The sequence below is a fragment of the Bufo bufo genome, chromosome 4 (genome assembly GCF_905171765.1).
Source record: "Bufo bufo chromosome 4, aBufBuf1.1, whole genome shotgun sequence".
Lineage (NCBI taxonomy): Eukaryota > Metazoa > Chordata > Amphibia > Anura > Bufonidae > Bufo > Bufo bufo.
Window position 1 is genome coordinate 540,502,187 of NC_053392.1, and position 18,543 is coordinate 540,520,729.

At 43.9% G+C, this 18,543-nt stretch overlaps 1 protein-coding gene across 1 annotated transcript in view; it reads left to right on the forward strand.

Annotated features, from left to right (window-relative positions):
* The first annotated feature begins 2,364 nt into the window (after positions 1–2,364).
* Positions 2,365–18,543, forward strand: part of ISM1 (isthmin 1) — a 96,371-nt gene continuing 80,192 nt past the window's right edge. Inside the window, exon 1 of the mRNA XM_040429969.1 lies at positions 2,365–3,009. Coding sequence (XP_040285903.1) covers positions 2,893–3,009 — 117 coding nt within the window. The 5' untranslated portion in view covers positions 2,365–2,892. The remainder of the gene's footprint in view (positions 3,010–18,543) is intronic.

The following is an 18,543-nucleotide window of genomic DNA, read 5'->3' on the forward strand; positions in this document are numbered from 1 at the left end:
AGTGGTCGGTCCGGGAGATGTTGCACATGCACAGCCTGAGTTTCCCGGAGCGAGCGCGGTCGTATGACTCACCCCTTGAGGTACGTTCACATGACTCTGAGTGAGGGAAAAGTTCGAGTCAGGGGAGAAGTGGTCAGTCTGAGAGATGTGACCGACACATGGACCGTGCTTCCCAGAGGGAGCGTGGTCATGTGAATCACCCGTTACCCTCACAGTAAGGCCCCTTTCACACGGGCGAGTATTCCACGCGGGTGCAATGCGTGAGGTGAACGCATTGCACCCGCACTGAATCCTGCCCCATTCATTTCAATAGGGCTGTGTACATGAGCGATGTTTTTCACGTATCCTTTGTGCGTTGCGTGAAAATCGCAGCATGTTCTATATTCTGCGTTTTTAACGCAACGCAGGCCCTATAGAAATGAATGGGGCTGCGTGAAAATCGCATTGCATCCGCAAGCAAGTGCGGATACGGTGCGATTTTCACGCTTGGTTGCTAAGGAGACAAGGGATGTATGACCCATGAAAATGGAATGTAATAGAATTGTAATGGAAAATAATAGCATTCTTTAATACCGAATGCTAAGTATAATGTCAATTGAGGGTTAAAAAAATAATAAAAACATAATTCACCTCATCCACCTGATTGCGCAGCCGGGATCCTCTTCTTTGTTTTTCTTGAAGGACCTGCAATCCTTCTATCTTCATTCAGCAGGACCTGCGCTGACATCACCATGCTCACCACGTGGTGAGCGCGATGACATCAGCGAAGGTCCTTTTGCAGGTCCTTTAAAGGGAGTCTGTAACCACTATATGACCATATACAGCGCTTACATGGCGCTGTAGCACACCTATACAGGATTGTAACGGTACCTTTGTTATTTTCTTTAGACATCCAGAAGCAGGAAAAACAAAGTTTAATTCATATGCAAATGAGCACTCGCAAGTGCCCAGGGGCGGCGTTCTGTGTGTAGGTGCCCAGGCTGCCCTGCTTTCTTTTCACTTTACTCCTCCCCAGTCTCTACCTTTGCCCGCCTCCTATTCCCTTGTATCATCCCTTGGTCCGGCCGAGATCCCGCGCCTGCGCACTGCTTCGCCGGCTGGCGCATGCACACTAGTTGAATTGATGCTGTACCCAAAATGGGCATTGCAGTGTGCATGCCCCGGCCCGGCGAAGCAGTGCGCAGGCGCGGGATCTCGGCCGGACTTAGGGATGATACAAGGGAATAGGAGGCGGGCAAAGGAAGAGGCTGGGGGAGGAGTAACGGTTAAAAAGGCAGAGCAGCCTGGGCACCTACACACAGAAAGCCGCCCCTGGGCACTTGCGAGTGCTCATTTGCATATGAAATAAACGTCGTTTTTCCTGCTTCTGGATGTATAAAGAAAATAACAAAGGTACCATTAGAATCCTGTATAGGTGTGCTACAGCGCCATGTAAGTGCTGTATATGGTCATATAGTGGTTACAGACTCCCTTTAAAGGACCTGCAAAAGGACCTTCACTGATGTCATCGCGCTCACCACGTGGTGAGTATGGTGATGTCAGCGCAGGTCCTGCTGAATGAAGATAGAAGGATTGCAGGTCCTTCAAGAAGAACAAAGAAGAGGATCCCGGCTGCGCGATCAAGTGGATGAGGTGAATTATGTTTTTATTATTTTTTTAACCCTCAATTGACATTATACTTAGCATTCGGTATTAAAGAATGCTATTATTTTGCATTACAATTCTATTACATTCCATTTTCATGGGTCATACATCCCTTGTCTCCTTAGCAACCATGCGTGAAAATGCGATGCGATGCGATTTTCACGCAGCCCCATTCATTTCTATAGGGCCTGCGTTGCGTTATAATGGAAAATAATAAAATCTACATAACACCGATCCCAAACCCGAACTTCAGTGAAGAAGTCCGGGTTCGGGTCTGGGTACCACATTTAGTTTTTTCTCACGCGCGTGGAAAACGCATTTCACTTGCGCCGGAAAAACTGAAGTCAAAACTGACTGAAATTGCGTGCCTTCTCGCACGATTTTCCCTTATCGCATCCGGAACTCACCCGCGATGCCCGTGTGAAGGGGGCCTAATAGAGAGGTTCTGCAGCAGCTGAGTGCATCCCCCATTACACGGCAGACATGTGAGGCTTTCCGCTGTCAGTCAGAAATCCTTTGCCCTGACCCTGTCGACCCCCCGGCCGCCATACAGAGCTGTGAGAGGCGGCATCATCCTACTCCTGTGCAGAGGAGAAGGGAGGCTGTTTGTAATGTCCCTGACTGAGCGGAGGGAAGGGGAGCATGGAGGGGAGGGTAATGACAGGGGGAGGGGGAACACACACTGCAGCCCGGGGACTGCACTATAAACACCATTTGACACGCTGGGCGCCTGTGCGGACAGACTGGCAGAGCCGAGGAGGAGTAGTAGTGGGGACGGGGCCAGCTGACCGGAGGAGGGCGCTGTGCTGCACGGGGAACTTTTTTACGTGCGGCAGGTAGGCGAGCGGATGGAGTCGTGCGGGATGGATGCAATGCAGCCAGCTGGGAGCCGAACACTGTCCTAACCTTCTGCACCGAGCTGCACAGCGACCCCCGCGCTGGAGCTGGTGGACCGCGGTACTGCACACCTGGGGATACGGGCGTCGTGGGGTGCAGCCCATGTTGAATCTGGACCTCCGCTGCTGATCTGCCTCTACCCTCGGCTTGGGGAGACCCTGACTCGCCTCCTCCTCCCTCTCCTGAAGCTTTCCCTGGGGCTTTGTTCCTTCCTGTCCCGCAGTGGCTCCCAAGTGCTGCTGCTGCGGTGCTGGCGGCGGCTCCTCCACCGAGCCGGCGCCCCTGGACCCGGAGAACGGGGGCTCAGCTGGCCCCAGCGAGCGGGCACTGAAAACTGGACGCATCAAGAGGATGGTGCGGCTGGCAGCGGAGCTCCTGCTGCTGCTGGGACTTGTGCTGCTCACACTGCACATCACTGTGCTGAGAGGGAGCCCTGCCAGCCCTGCCAATGTCAGCAGCCAGCACCAGGTGAGAGCAGGGCACTGCCCGAGCTGACTGTGTCCTTTGTCAGGGACCCTCTGCATAACTTTATATCAGTACCTAGTTCTGCAGGTAAACTTACTACAAACCAGATCCAGCTCTGCTACTTGGTGTAGTTCTTATGGGTTGGAATAGAGAATATTGTCCATGACCATAGGTCATGCATTGTGATTGACATCTGACATGTATTTTATTAAGATCTAGCCTCCATCATCACAATTCTGCATAATCCCTACTCTTAACCCATGCCCGGCCGACAGCGGGGAACCTCCCGCTCAATGGGCACCCGTACATCTCTTGGGGTTGTGAAGGATCTGCCTGTGTGAAGTTCAGTTTTTGTGTAGATATATGACTATTATTATGCTGGTATATCTTGTCATTCCTTAATTGTTACTTTGGCAGATACTTTGTGGTATGTTGCAGGTACAAGGCAATCCGTCTTTGATGACCAGTACCATAGACCTGGCATAAAAAACAGTGTACCAATGCCAGCCTGAGCCAGGGAGATGTGGTTAGCTTTGTGATCAATGCTTGGATTCAGGGGTCTGATCACAGAAGAAGAGAAGATCCCCTACTAAAGTTGTGTAGCAGAACCGACTTTGTTGGACTGTATGGATTGGGCAAAGCTTTGAGGTTAAGATTTAGATCCAGTCTTATGTACAACCACAAATAAGGGTATCGGAGACAAGAATCATGTCCTCCATGGGTTATCGAAGATCCCCGCTGAAAATATACCTTGGCAGATCCTTCTACACAAACCCAAAATCTGTCTTGTCTTAATGTTGTGGAAATGTAATTTTACCGGCACCATAAGCAACGAATGGGTAAATCTTGAGGAGCCCATATATCTAGAAATCTGCTGCAGGCACCCAACTTCTTAGGTTGTCTTCTACAGGTCAGCCATGAAGTAGTGACAACTGCTCTGTAGTGTAACAATTATCCTGGTGGGTAGTCTATATATTACTAGCACTTTAACAAAACCCATTACCCGAACCATCAGAACATCTAGATACTACATTTAATCTCTAGAGGAAAGAACCATCTTCTGCACTGAGATAGCCCAAAAGTAATATTCATCCCATGTATCATAGTAAAACTTCACAGTGAAACACTGGAAAAGTTGGCATCAGATACATGTGTGTTGTTCCAGAACTTGGTCCTATTTTATACTGTTGAAAACTGTAGATATGAGCTGAGATGAAGATCTTTAATACTAGATCCAGGATACACATTGAAGATCTTCTAGTGTGGTGGTTGGAATACAGTATTTAGACATTACAACCATATCTAAAGTGGATTGGATGAATATGTTTATGCTGTATCCCCATCGGCTTGACATTGAGGTGATAGATGCCAATTCTTGATACCTGAATAGTGAGATTTCTCATACTCTGGATAAGGGATTGAACCTTGGGCAAGTAGTCCCTGACTTTTGACTATATAGCCTTGTTTCAGCGAATCGGGTTTATGTGCATGTCCTCCCCCTTCCCATTCACTCTGAACACATGTTGAAGCAATTGTAGCGAGGAAGTTGAAAGGCGCACAGCGAGGTTCAGCTACTACTGTGTGCTCATCTCTGAGGTTGTGTTACCTTCACACTGATCTAGAAAGCAATGTAGATCCTATTTCTATAACTGTTATACAAAATAACTGCACCTAGTTTTGAATGTTTCTTTTTCTCTGGATAACTTATCCAAAAGTCCAGGACAGCCAACATTTTTTATGGACAAACCATAATGAATGATAAAGACTATAAGCAATAGATGTCTGTAGCTCAATAGACTGATAAGAACTCATTACCGGTATTTAGTGTGAGCCATAAAATATTTACAGTCACTGTGATCTGCTGAAGTACTACCAGCCTCAAAAAAATCATGGACACCTCTAGTGAAAAAAGGGTGTCCTCTTTTTACGGACTGTCAAGGAATTCTTTTTGCATGGTTGGCCACCCTGGCTGCACCCTATATGCTCATTCTGTTGTCTTGAGGACATGTGCCTGTATCTTAGTTATTCTGGATTATAATATTTGGCAGATGTTTAGAGACCCTTTTTCATTGTACCCCCTACTGGACCAAATGTATAATAACTCAATGATGCTTTGTGAACCTTTCAAAATCATCTGATATGTCAAAGACATTGTTGGTGGTAGCTCTTTGATCTGAGCTTCCACCCAAAATAAAAGCCTTGCTAGAAAGTTTCAAGTACTGATGCTAATGGGCATTACGCTCCTATTGATTTTATTGAAGCTCCTTCATTCATATGTTCATAAATCTCTTAGTAAAGCCAACAGATGGGACACTCTGCTCATGAGGACACCTCATCCCTATTGTCTTAGCAATTCCTAGGGATCTGGTCTCATGCAACCTCTCAATAACCTCTTCTAACACGTCTATAATGTAGGGAGGTGGCATTCAACCTATGACTCTCTGGTCATGATGGGTGTTCTAACTTTAAGAAGCGTAGAAGAACCACAGGTTGAAGACCCCTAACCTAAGGGTCCTCAATCTTGAAAGATAACCAGAAGAAATGGGTGACAGCAAAGCAAAGAGAAATTAGAAAACAAAAACTCTGGAGAGCGACTTCACTGCTTAGATGCCAGTGAAAGTGTAACATGGTCACCCATGTCTCCATGTTAGAACATGTGCAATGTACTGTACATATGATGGGTATTACTGGATCTAGGTTCAGCTTGTTGTCTCATACATGATCATCCTAAACACCGGTGACTCCTGGGCACCATAGGTCAAAAAGTTTATGGCACATAAACAGTACAGAATAAAGATGCAAATATACAAGACTGCAAAGATTAGAAGACTTTACATAGAAAACATAGCTATAGAAATATAATCTGACGATGGTTCTTAAAGTCCATGCTCTTCTAGATCAGCCATACCAAGGCGACCTCAGGGTCTTGACCTTTAGGCAGCATTCTCCTAACAGTAAAACAGATTATTATTAGAAAGTCAACCCCCACCTCCTGAAACTTGAATGCTGCTCTTGGTATATACTATATCTACTCCAAAACACTCTGGCATTCCTAAAAACTTCAACTTGAAAATCTTCCCTATAGTACTGAATGGTTTAAATTATACTCTTCAATGTAAAAGGGTTTGAAATCTTCAGTCTTGTAATTCTATCTCCTCGAGTCCTTTCAAGTAAACTGTTTTGGCTCTATAACTGTACCGTAAAGGTCCATCATATATACATACTGTATATACTGTGCAAAAGTTGTAGGCAGGTGTGGACAATATGCAGCTAAGTAACAATGATTTCAAAAATAGAAGTTTTAATAGTTTATTTTTATCAATTAATTAAATGCAAAGTAAATAAAGAAATCTAAATCAAGTCAATATTTGGTGTGACCTGCCTTTGTCTTCAAAACAACATACGTTTTTGTAGGTACACTTGCGCACAGTTTTTGAAGGAACTCAGTAAGGAGCTTAGGCTACTTTCACACTGGCGTTTTGGTTTTCCGTTTATGAGATCCGTTCAGGGCTCTCACAAGCGGTCAAAAACGGATCAGTTTTGCCCTTATGCATTCTGAATGGAAAAGGATCCGCTCAGAATGCATCAGTTTGCCTCCGTTCTGTCACCATTCCGCTCTGGAGGAGAACACCAAAACGTTGCCTGCAGCGTTTTTCTGTCCGCGATGTGGTGCGGCGCCAGACGGATCTGTCCTGGCACACAATGTAAGTCAATGGGGACGGATCCGTTTTCTCTGACACAATCTGGCACAATACTAAATGGATCCGTCCCCTATTGACTTTCAATGGTGTTCAAGACGGATCCGTCATGGCTATAGAAGACATAATACAACCGGATCCATTCATGACGGATGCATGCGGTTGTATTATTGGAACGGAAGCGTTTTTGCAGATCCATGACGGATGCGCAAAAAACGCTAGTGTGATAGTAGCCTTATTCCAAACATCTTGGAGAACTAATCACAGATCTTCTGTGGATGTAGGCTTACTCAAATCCTTCTGTCTCTTCATCTAATCCCAGGCAGACTTGATGATATTGAGATCAAGGCTCTTTGGAGACCATGTCATCACTTCCGGGACTCCTTGCTCTTCCTTACACTGAGGATAGTTCTTAATTACATTGGCTGTATGTTTGGAGTGGTTGTCCTGCTGCAGAATAAATTTACATTTAAACTATTAACACTTCTATTTTTGAAAGCGTTCTTTTTTTTGCAGCATTTTCCCCCACACCTGCCTAAAACTTCTGCACATTAATGTACATAATCCTGTATCAACGTTTTATGGGTCTTACAAAAAAATCAGATGTTGTTGCTGCTCAGTATATAGAGAAGTATTAGGTCATTTCAGAGATTGATGTTCCACCATAAACTGATGAAGTTTTTGGTACAATGTCTGCACAGATGCCACTGTCTTCATGGATGCTGATGGGCAGAGTAGAGGTGTCTCCTTTCATTCCCTTTATTTTAAAGGGGTTATCCAATTTCCCCCCCCATGTACCAGGCCCCTCACTGGTAATATACTTACCCCACTCCCGGCGCCGCTCCTGGTCCTCCTGGTCCTCCTGGTCCTTGCTCCATCCCTGCTGCCTCTCCCTGCACACGGATGAAAACATCCAGTGTTGGGGGGGGGGGGGCAGGGGGGATGAGCCAATGGTAGGCGGGGATGGGGGCGAGCCCCCTAGCCTCGCGGATGACGCTAGGGAGGCTTGTCCCCGCTTGCCATTGGCAGCTCCCCCCCGACATCGGATGTTTTCATCCGTGTATAGTGAGAAGTAGCAGCGGAGGTGCAGGGACCAGGTGCCGTGCCAGGAGCCGGGTAAGTATATTAGCGGTGAGGGGCCTGGCACATGTTTTTTTTTTTTTTTTGAGAAATTGGATAATCCCAAGGATGCTAAAATCTTCTATGGCTAAAATCTATTCCCAGTTCATTGCTCAGTGCCGACTATGGTATTGCAATTCTGAAGATTAAAGGGGTTATCTAGGAAAAGCTATTGATGACCTATCCTCAGGATAGGTCATCAGTATCAGATCTGTGGGAGTTCGCCACTAGGTATACCCGCCGATCATCTGTTAGAAGAGGCCTGGAGCTCCCATGAGCGCCGCAGCCTCTTCCTAGGCCAGTGACGTCACTGTACATTAGTCACATGGCTTAGTTGCTGCTCAGCCCCACTCAAGTCAATGGGGCTGAGCCACAATTCCAAGCACTGCCACTATACAACGTACGGCGCTGTGCTTGGAAAGCTGCTGAAACAAGTGATCGGCTCGGATGCCGGTACTCGGACCCTCACCAATGCAATAATAATGATCTATCCTGAGGATAGGTCATCATTATCTTTTTCAGGATAACCCTTTAAATAGAATTTCATTTCTCATTTCAAATACAAAGTGTTACCTTGGAAACTGCATACGGATTGGGACGCAATCAAGAAGCATACTGCACAGGAGCTAAATGTCTACACTGACTGTGCAACCATGTAATGAACGTCCAGCACCTTGTAATGAGTCTGTTTGGTATGAGGAAAGAATCTGGCCATGAGCACTCTCCATTCTTAAAGGGATTGCCTGGACTATCCCTTTTCATGTGGCATATACAGTTGCAAGAAAAAGTATGTGAACCCTTTGGAATGATATGGATTTCTGCACAAATTGGTCATAAAATGTGATCTGATCTTCATCTAAGTCACAACAATAGACAATCACAGTCTGCTTAAACTAATAACACACAAATAATTAAATGTTACCATGTTTTTATTGAACACACCATGTAAACATTTATAGTGCAGGTGGGAAAAGTATGTGAACCCCTAGACTAATGACATCTCCAAGAGCTAATTGGAGTGAGGTGTCAGCCAACTGGAGTCCAATCAATGAGTTGAGATTGGAGGTGTTGGTTACAGCTGCCCTGCCCTATAAAAAAACACACACCAGTTCTGGGTTTGCTTTTCACAAGAAGCATTGCCTAATGTGAATGATGCCTCGCACAAAAGAGCTCTCAGAAGACCTACGATTAAGAATTGTTGACTTGCATAAAGCTGGAAAGGGTTATAAAAGTATCTCCAAAAGCCTTGCTGTTCATCAGTCCACGGTAAGACAAATTGTCTATAAATGGATAAAGTTCAGCACTGCTGCTACTCTGCCTAGGAGTGGCCGTCCTGTAAAGATGAGCAAGAGCACAGCGCAGACTGCTCAATGAGGTGAAGAAGACTCCTAGAGTGTCAGCTAAAGACTTACAAAAGTCTCTGGCATATGCTAACATCCCTGTTAGCGAATCTACGATACATAAAACACTAAACAAGAATGGATTTCATGGGAGGATACCACAGAGGAAGCCACTGCTGTCCAAAAAAAACATTGCTGCACTTTTACAGTTTGCACAAGAGCACCTGGATGTTCCACAGCAGTACTGGCAAAATATTCTGTGGACAGATGAAACCAAAGTTGAGTTGTTTGGAAGAAACACACAACACTATGTGTGGAGAAAAAGAGGCACAGCACACCAACATCAAAACCTCATCCCAACTGTGAAGTATGGAGGTGGGGGCATCATGGTTTGGGGCTGCTTTGCTGGGCCTGGACGGATTGCTATCATCGAAGGAAAAATGAATTCCCAAGTTTATCAAGACATTTTGCAGGAGAACTTAAGGCCATCTGTCCACCAGCTGAAGCTCAACAGAAGATGGGTGTTGCAACAGGACAACGACCCAAAGCATAGAAGTAAATCAACAACAGAATGGATTAAACAGAAGAAAATACGCCTTCTGGAGTGGCCCAGTCAGAGTCCTGACCTCAACCCGATTTGAGATGCTGTGGCATGACCTCAAGAAAGCGATTCACACCCGACATCCCAAGAATATTGCTGAACTGAAACAGTTCTGTAAAGAGGAATGGTCAAGAATTACTCCTGACCATTGTGCACGTCTGATCTGCAACTACAGGAAACGTTTGGTTGAAGTTATTGCTGCCAAAGGAAGTTCAACCAGTTATTAAATCCAAGGGTTCACATACTTTTTCCACCTGCACTGTGAATGTTTACATGGTGTGTTCAATAAAAACATGGTAACATTTAATTCTTTGTGTGTTATTAGTTTAAGCAGACTGTGATTGTCTATTGTTGTGACTTAGATGAAGATCAGATCACATTTTATGACCAATTTGTGCAGAAATCCATATCATTCCAAAGGGTTCACATACTTTTTCTTGCAACTGTAAGGACTTAACACCTCTCTATGGGCCTTCTTGAGCTGTGACCCTTAAGGACATGGACTGTCTGCAATTTCTTCCAGCCATTTAATGCAAAATGGCGAAAATCAGCTCTTTACCGCAGGTCTTCCTTACATGCTCCCTGGCAAACAGACCATGTAATTGGGGTATGTGTGATGAAATAGCCCATCATAAAGGACTAAATGTCATTTGAAATTTGTTCGGTTGCTCCTTGGCAACAACCACTTTCTCAGCAGTTACCAGCCAGTCTGATTGCTGAGGAGCAACTGACCGAAGTTTAAATTACATATGCCAAATGTTATCAAGATTGAATGTTCTTCTTGAAGTCCTGCAAGATGTGGGTTCTTATGTGTTGTAGTATGAATATCCTGCAGATTTTGATACGATCTTCTTTTCTTCTGGGAACCCACCACAGATAGGGGCATGCTACTGACTTCCATAGTGTGGGAAAGAGCGTTCGGAAAACTACTTTCTCTTACATTTTACTGTACTTCTGGGGAGATTCTGCACCAGAAAACCAGAATATTTTTCCTTGATTTAGCACCATGTCAACATGGCCCAAGATTACGACCACCATCAAATCATTATGGGCTGTGGAGCTTACCCTTGGTATTATAAGAAGTTTCATGTGGAGCCTACAGGGGACTTCTCATAAGGCCTCATGCACACGATCGTATGTATTTTGCGATCCGCAAAAAATACGGATGATGTCCGTGTGCATTCCGTATTTTGCGGAACAGAACAGCTGGCCCCTAATAGAACAGTACTATCCTTGTCCGTAATGTGGACAATAATAGGACATGCTCTATTTTTTTAGGGAACGGAATGCACACGGAGTAACTCCCGTTTTTTTTTGTTTGTTTTTTGCGTACCCATTGGAATGAATGGTTCCGTAAAAAAAAACGGAACGGACACGGAAAGAAAATACGTTCGTGTGCATGAGCCCTAAGAGACATTTATGACACTTTGATGGGATATGCAGTAAATGTCTGACTGGAGGCGTGAACAGTCGGCAAGGTGAGCATGTCACTCCTGATTAAGGTTTATAGGAGAGCACAGGCTGTTCACTTGGCCATTTTCATATCTTTAAAGACTTACAGGGGTTGTCCATTTTATCCTTTATTGATGACCTATCCTCAGGATTGGTCATCATCATCAGATCAGCGGGGGTCCGATTCCCGGATGATTGAATTCACTTGAATGGAACGGAGATGCTGTAATTACACCAGTTTGCCGCTGCAATGTCAACAGCGAGAAGGTAAACAGTGAGGAGAACCCAGATCTCATACAAGTGCTATGTTCTCTTCAAACAGCTCATTGGTGGATGTGCCAGGAGTGAGACCTCCACCAATCTGATATTGATGACCTATCCTGTCTATAGGTCATCAATATGAGAAAAATGGACAACCCCTTTAAATTAAAAGTACACGAGCAAGTACAGACACTTCTTTACACTTTCTTGGGCCCCTCAAGATTCATGGCACATCTTATATAGCATGATCCCTCTCACACAGAGCGTGATTCCCGCAAGAGCGGAAATCATGCTCTGTGTGTGAGTGTAATCCTCCATTCTGGACACTGTTCGTAGAAGGAGCGCTCGGCAGTATATTATATACTGATTTATAATGCATGACCTTACTTACTACAGAATCATACTGAGATAACGCTGTCACTGTGATTCTGTAGCAAAAAGATTGAGCAAAGGCACATGGCATTATAAATCAGTACAATGCCGTGCGCTCCTGCAAGACGAGCAGTGTCCAGAACGGAGGATCACACTCGCACACGGAGTGTGATTTCCGGACTGCACATGCTCCTGTGAAATAGCCCTAATGGAGCAAATTCCATTATTCTATACAAATTGCAATCTGATGACTGCAAGTTGAGGTCCAACAAAATATAAAAAAAGTTTTGAAAAATATAAAAAAAAATATATAAAAATTCAAATCCCTTCCCTTTCCCCGAAATAAAAATAAACAAAAAAAATAACATCATGGGCATCACCATGTGGAAAACACACGTGCTGTTAAAATATTTTTAAAAATCCCATACGGTGAATTGATCAAAAAGTGATCAAAAAGTTATACACACCCCAAAATGGTATTAGCAAAAACTACAGATCTTTATTTTTTTTTGAGTGTTAAAACGCAAGAAAAACCATACCTATGGGGTATCATCGTAATCGCACTGACCTGGAGCATGAAGAGCACAAGTCAGTTTTACCGCATAGTGAACTCTGTAAAATCAAAACCCATAAAACTGTGGCAAAATTGTTTTTTTTTTATTTTTTGCAAATTCTACCCTATTTGGATTTTTTTGGACGCTGCCCACTACATTGTATGCAATATTAAATTGCGGCATTAGAAAGTACAACTTGTCCCGCGAAAACAAGCCCTCATACGGCTATGTGAACGGAAAAATAAAAAAAAGTTATGGCTCTCGGAAGGCAGAGAGTGAACAGCAAAAACATAAAATCACTAGGTCAGGAATCGGTTATAAGGTGGAGTTACATATCCTGTATTTCTCTTTTTTTATTTATTTATCTTTGTAGTTTTATCCTTTTTTTTTTTTTTTTTTTTTTAGGCCTCATGCACATGGCCATTGGTCAACTGTTCCCTGCATCAGGGACTGCAATGTGTGAACCCCAATGCACGGGCAACATCCATGCAGATTCCGCAGACTGATCCAGACCTATTCAACTTGAATGGGTCAGTGATCCATCCGCACCGCAAAAAATTACCTTTTTGCGGTGCGGAGGCACGGAGAGAAACCTCACAGAAGCACTCCGTTGTGATTCCGCGCCTCCGTTCTGCACCTCACCTTCCGTATTGCAGACCCATTCAAGTGAACGGGTCCACATCCGTGATGCGGTCATCACATGGCCGGTGCCCGCATATTGCTGTCTTTTTTTTTCTATGTAGTCCGACAAGCAAAAATGTAGAATGTTCTGCTTCCGTATGTGCAAAGGAGGAGGTTTGTTCTTGCAAAACTTTTTTTTTTTTTATCCCAGTAAAGAATTGTGCTGTTTTTTTTTTTTTTTTGCAAAAAAAAGGTGCCAAAAATGATGTCGTGACCTATACCCTAAAGATCTGAAAACCACCGCTGCTGTAAGAAAGTGATCATAAGGCTGAAGGAGGAAGTACTAATGTTTGATTTTGGAAGTGTGCTCAGCGTTATTTAAGAGTAGACATAGTCTGGGGATATACAGGAGGATTTTCCTTAAGCGATTTTGCCAGTAGCTTTGAACTTGACTTTGCTCCTGATGAATTGGAGAAGAGCAGTCACAGCTGGAGAAGTGATAAAGAAATGATGGCACTTCTAAAAAGAAAACCACTGACCATCCCCGAACAAAATCCTTCTGTTGAAAAGATCATTGATTTTCCCCTGACAATTTAAGTGAACATCTGTGCGGCATTGAAGTGGATTTCTTCTGAGGTAGCATGTGCCGTGGTGTGTGATATTTGAGATCACAATGCAGGGCCTTCTTTCCGCACCCTATAATGAATATGGCAGCTCTGTTGATATTTCATTATGCCGCGCTGTTGTGTTTCATCACTATTTAGCGTGCATGTTCCAGGAATGATCGCTATGTCTCATCTCTTTTTATTTATGCAAAAAAAAATTAAAATATAAATATTTAAAGGATTTCGTCAACAGCCTCCATTCTTTCCCTTCCCCATAACAGGCAGCTCTGGAATTGCAGTGATAAGGTGCCCTGCAAGTCTTTACAAGAAAAAATTATTGATTTTTATTTTTTATTTTTTTAAAGAAAATTGACTCGTTACAACAGCATAAAAGTATCATTAAAAAATTGTTATAAACTTGAAAAAGGAAAAAAATCTGTGTTCATAGTGCCGTATGCCAGGGCTCGACAAATCCCAGGCGCCAGGTCGCCATGGCGACCAGGAATTTGGTCCTGGCGCTTGGGTATTTGTCAGCCCGTTTTCAAAGATGCGCTCTCGGCGCGCACCATGGTTTCCTGAGCCGGCACAGTGGAGAAGGAGAGGAGTCCCTTCTCTCCCCACTGTGCGCGGCTGCCGCTGACCACCAATGAGAACAGAGTAGGAGGAGGAGGGGAGGGACTGTGGCCACTGCGCAACCAATGAATGCCTGAATACCAATGTGCCGGCCATATCCCGGCCCCTATGACTGCACGCTGCGATCTGCGCGATTAACCCCTCAGTTGAGGGGTTAATCGCGCGGATCACAGCGTCCTGTCAGAGGTCGGGTGCCGGGAATGTTTGTCTGCATTGGTGGCAGTGGGCAGTTCCGATCGGAGTCCCAGCAGTGTAATGCTGGGGCTCCGATCGGTTACCATGGCAGCCAGGAGTCACGCTACTGAAGTCCTGGCTGCCATGGTATGTTAGTGAGCAGCATTATACTCACGTGCGCCGTGGCCGCCGGGCGCTCCTTCTTCTGTCTGTGCGGCTCATTGCTAATGCTTATAGCATTAGCAATGTGCCGCACAGACCTATGAGAAGAAGGAGCTCCCGGCGATCACGGTGCACGTGAGTATAATGCTGCTCACTAACATACCATCGCAGCCAGGACTTCAGTAGCGTCCTGGCTGCCATGGTAACCGATCGGAGCCCCAGCATTACACTGCTGGGACTCCGATCGGAACTGCCCACTGCCACCAATGATGGGGGGGGAGGAGGAGGGGGACCCTGTGGCCACTGCCACCAATGATTAATACTGGGGAGGGAGGGGGGGTGGGTTTGTTACCAGAGGGGGCTGATAAGAGGGAGGGGGGGTGTCTGATCAGAGCGGGGGGGGGGGCGCTGATCAGAGGCCGGAGGGGCTGATCAGAGGCTGGAGGGCACATGATAGGCTGGCTGCCATGGTCAGCTCCCTGCTGTTGTGTGCACAAAGCACAGGGCAGTAGGGAGAGTGTAAAGTCCTATTCACCCTAATAGAGCTCTATTAGGGTGAATATGACAAGGGTTCTAGCCCTTAAGGAGGCCAATAGTTATTAAATAAAAAGTAAAAAAAAAAAAAAAGTTTAAACACCCCCCCCCCCCCCCCCCCAAATATAAAAAACAATATATCGCATATCGCACATGCTTAAAATTATATCGCAATATAGATTTTATGACGCGGCTCCGCCTGGCTCCTAAATTCCAAGGAAATTTGTCAAGCCCTGCCGTATGCCAAACAAGTGGCTTTAAAATCAGAGGTTGATTCGGGACATTTTGAGGAGATCAGTAGCAGCTCACAGACACCATCAATGTGAGGCTTTGGACAACACATCGTCATTGGATGCTAGTATTGGAATACCCCTTTAAGGTATGCTCACTTAATGGGGCAAATATTTTTAATCCAAAACCTAGAGACACATGGTGGTTCAGTAGCAATTGGCATAAACTGAGCAAGTTGCCCGGATGACCATAGTACATCCACAATTATGCTGGACCTAAAGGGAATGTGTAATGACATATTGTTTAAATTTAGGTTTTATGTTAAACTTTTTTTTTTTTTTTGGTGTTTTTCATTTTCCATATCCCTATCTATATTTAAAAATAATCATAAAATGGTGCAGTATTCACATTGACCACTAGGTCTAAAATATGTCAAGACTTGGACTCATTGACTTTTATAGGAGAGTTTTCTAGGCATGCTCTGTGACCTGTGCAGCGGTCAGGAGGGAGTAGATAAGCTGTGATATCATTTGTTGTGAATGGTGGATTATGTGTTGTCATGGCTGTGATGATAATGCAATAGCTACTGAAAGGTACCTGCATAGAACAGGAATTTGCCAGTTTGGAAACTGCATGAGCATATACAGTTGCAAGAAAAAGTATGTGAACCCTTTGGAATGATATTGATTTCTGCACAAATTGGTCATAAAATGTGATCTGGTCTTCATCTAAGTCACAACAATAGACAATCACAGTCTGCTTAAACTAATAACACACAAAGAATTAAATGTTACCATGTTTTTATTGAACACACCATGTAAACATTCACAGTGCAGGTGGAAAAAGTATGTGAACCCATGGATTTAATAGCTGGTTGAACCTCCTTTGGCAGCAATAACTTCAACCAAACGTTTCCTGTAGTTGCAGATCAGACGTACACAACGGTCAGGAGTAATTCTTGACCATTCCTCTTTACAGAACTGTTTCAGTTCAGCAATATTCTTGGGATGTCTGGTGTGAATCGCTTTCTTGAGGTCATGCCACAGCATCTCAATCGGGTTGAGGTCAGGACTCTGACAGGGCCACTCCAGAAGGCGTATTTTCTTCTGTTTAAGCCATTCCGTTGTTGATTTACTTCTATGCTTTGGGTCGTTGTCCTGTTGCAACATCCATCTTCTGTTGAGCTTCAGCTGGTAGACAGATGGCCTTAAGTTCTCCTGCAAAATGTCTTGATAAACTTGGGAATTCATTTTTCCTTCAATGATAGCAATCCGTCCAGACCCTGACGCAGCAAAGCAGCCCCAAACCATGATGCCCCCACCACCATACTTCACAGTTGGGATGAGGTTTTGATGTTGGGGTGCTGTGCCTCTTTTTCTCCACATAGTGTTGTGTGTTTCTTCCAAACAATTCAACTTTGGTTTCATCTGTCCAGAGAATATTTTGCCAGTACTGCTGTGGAACATCCAGGTGCTCTTGTGCAAACGGTAAACGTGCAGCAATGTTTTTTTGGACAGCAGTGGCTTCCTCTGTGGTATCCTCCCATGAAATCCATTCTTGTTTAGTGTTTTACGTATCGTAGATTCGCTAACAGGGATGTTAGCATATGCCAGAGACTTTTGTAAGTCTTTAGCTGACACTCTAGGATTCTTCTTTACCCCATTGAGCAGTCTGCGCTGTGCTCTTGCAGTCATCTTTACAGGACGGCCACTCCTAGGCAGAGTAGCAGCAGTGCTGAACTTTCTCCATTTATAGACCATTTGTCTTACCGTGGACTGATGAACAGCAAGGCTTTTGGAGATACTTTTATAACCCTTTCCAGCTTTATGCAAGTCAACAATTCTTAATCGTAGGTCTTTTGTGCGAGGCATCATTCACATCAGGCAATGCTTCTTGTGAAAAGCAAACCCAGAACTGGTGTGTGTTTTTTATAGGGCAGGGCAGCTGTAACCAACACCTCCAATCTCATCTCATTGATTGGACTCCAGTTGGCTGACACCTCCCTCCAATTAGCTCTTGGCGATGTCATTAGTCTAGGGGTTCACATACTTTTTCCACCTGCACTGTGAATGTTTACATTATGTGTTCAATAAAAACATGGTAACATTTAATTCTTTGTGTGTTATTAGTTTAAGCAGAAGGTGAATGTCTATTGTTGTGACTTAGATGAAGATCAGATCACATTTTATGACCAATTTGTGCAGAAATCCATATCATTCCAAAGGGTTCACATACTTTTTCTTGCAACTGTGTGTATATATATATAAAAACATTTTATTTTTTTTAACTTTTTTTTTTTATATATATATATAGCTAGTGACATGTAAAATTAAAACCAAATTGCCAAAATAAAATAAAAAGACGTGTAACATAAAAATGTGATTTAAGCAATAGGTTATTTTCTTTAATCGCAATAAGTGTTACATCGCTAACAGGTGCAATGTGCTCACTAGTGAAAGCTTTTAATGGTAATATATCACCTTTTAGTATTTTTCACTGATTAAAACAGACACTGAAATATTATTTATTCTCCTTTTATCTTTTTCTGCAATTTTCTGTACATGATTCTGTGGATAGGCATTTTGCCTGTGCTGCTGGTAACAACATTTAGCTTTACAGAAGTCAGGTGGGCCATGGGAAACTAGACTGGAGATGTTCATTGTCTTCTATGGGAAGGTGTTCTAGGCATGCTCTGTGAAATGTGCAGAGAGGGGGAGGAAGTGGGCTCTAAATCAGCTTTTGTCATTGCCGAATCACAGGCTGTCTTCCTACAGCTTTATAACAGAAGTGTAACCTTATATTGTAATCTTGCCTGTGATGATAATGAGATGACTGCTGAGAAGTGATCTCTACAGAGAAAGAAATGTCAGTCTGTTATGAGGCTCAGTAGTCACAGTGAAAACTGCAAGATTTTTTTATGTTTTTTTATATAGCGACATAAAGAAATTCACAACAACAACAATTTTTAAAACCTCGTTTTTTAAAAATTGACCTAAACTATAGGTCATGTTCTGCTGCCCATTCTTTTGTAAATTCTGTCATTAACTACTAAAGGTGATCTCAAAACTCCTAACCCCCCTTTTTGTGTATTTTATGTATGTTAGACTTATAATTTAGCTTCTGTCATGGATTTATCCGACTTTCACACTAGCGTTTTTGCTGGATCGGGCAGGGCTTAAC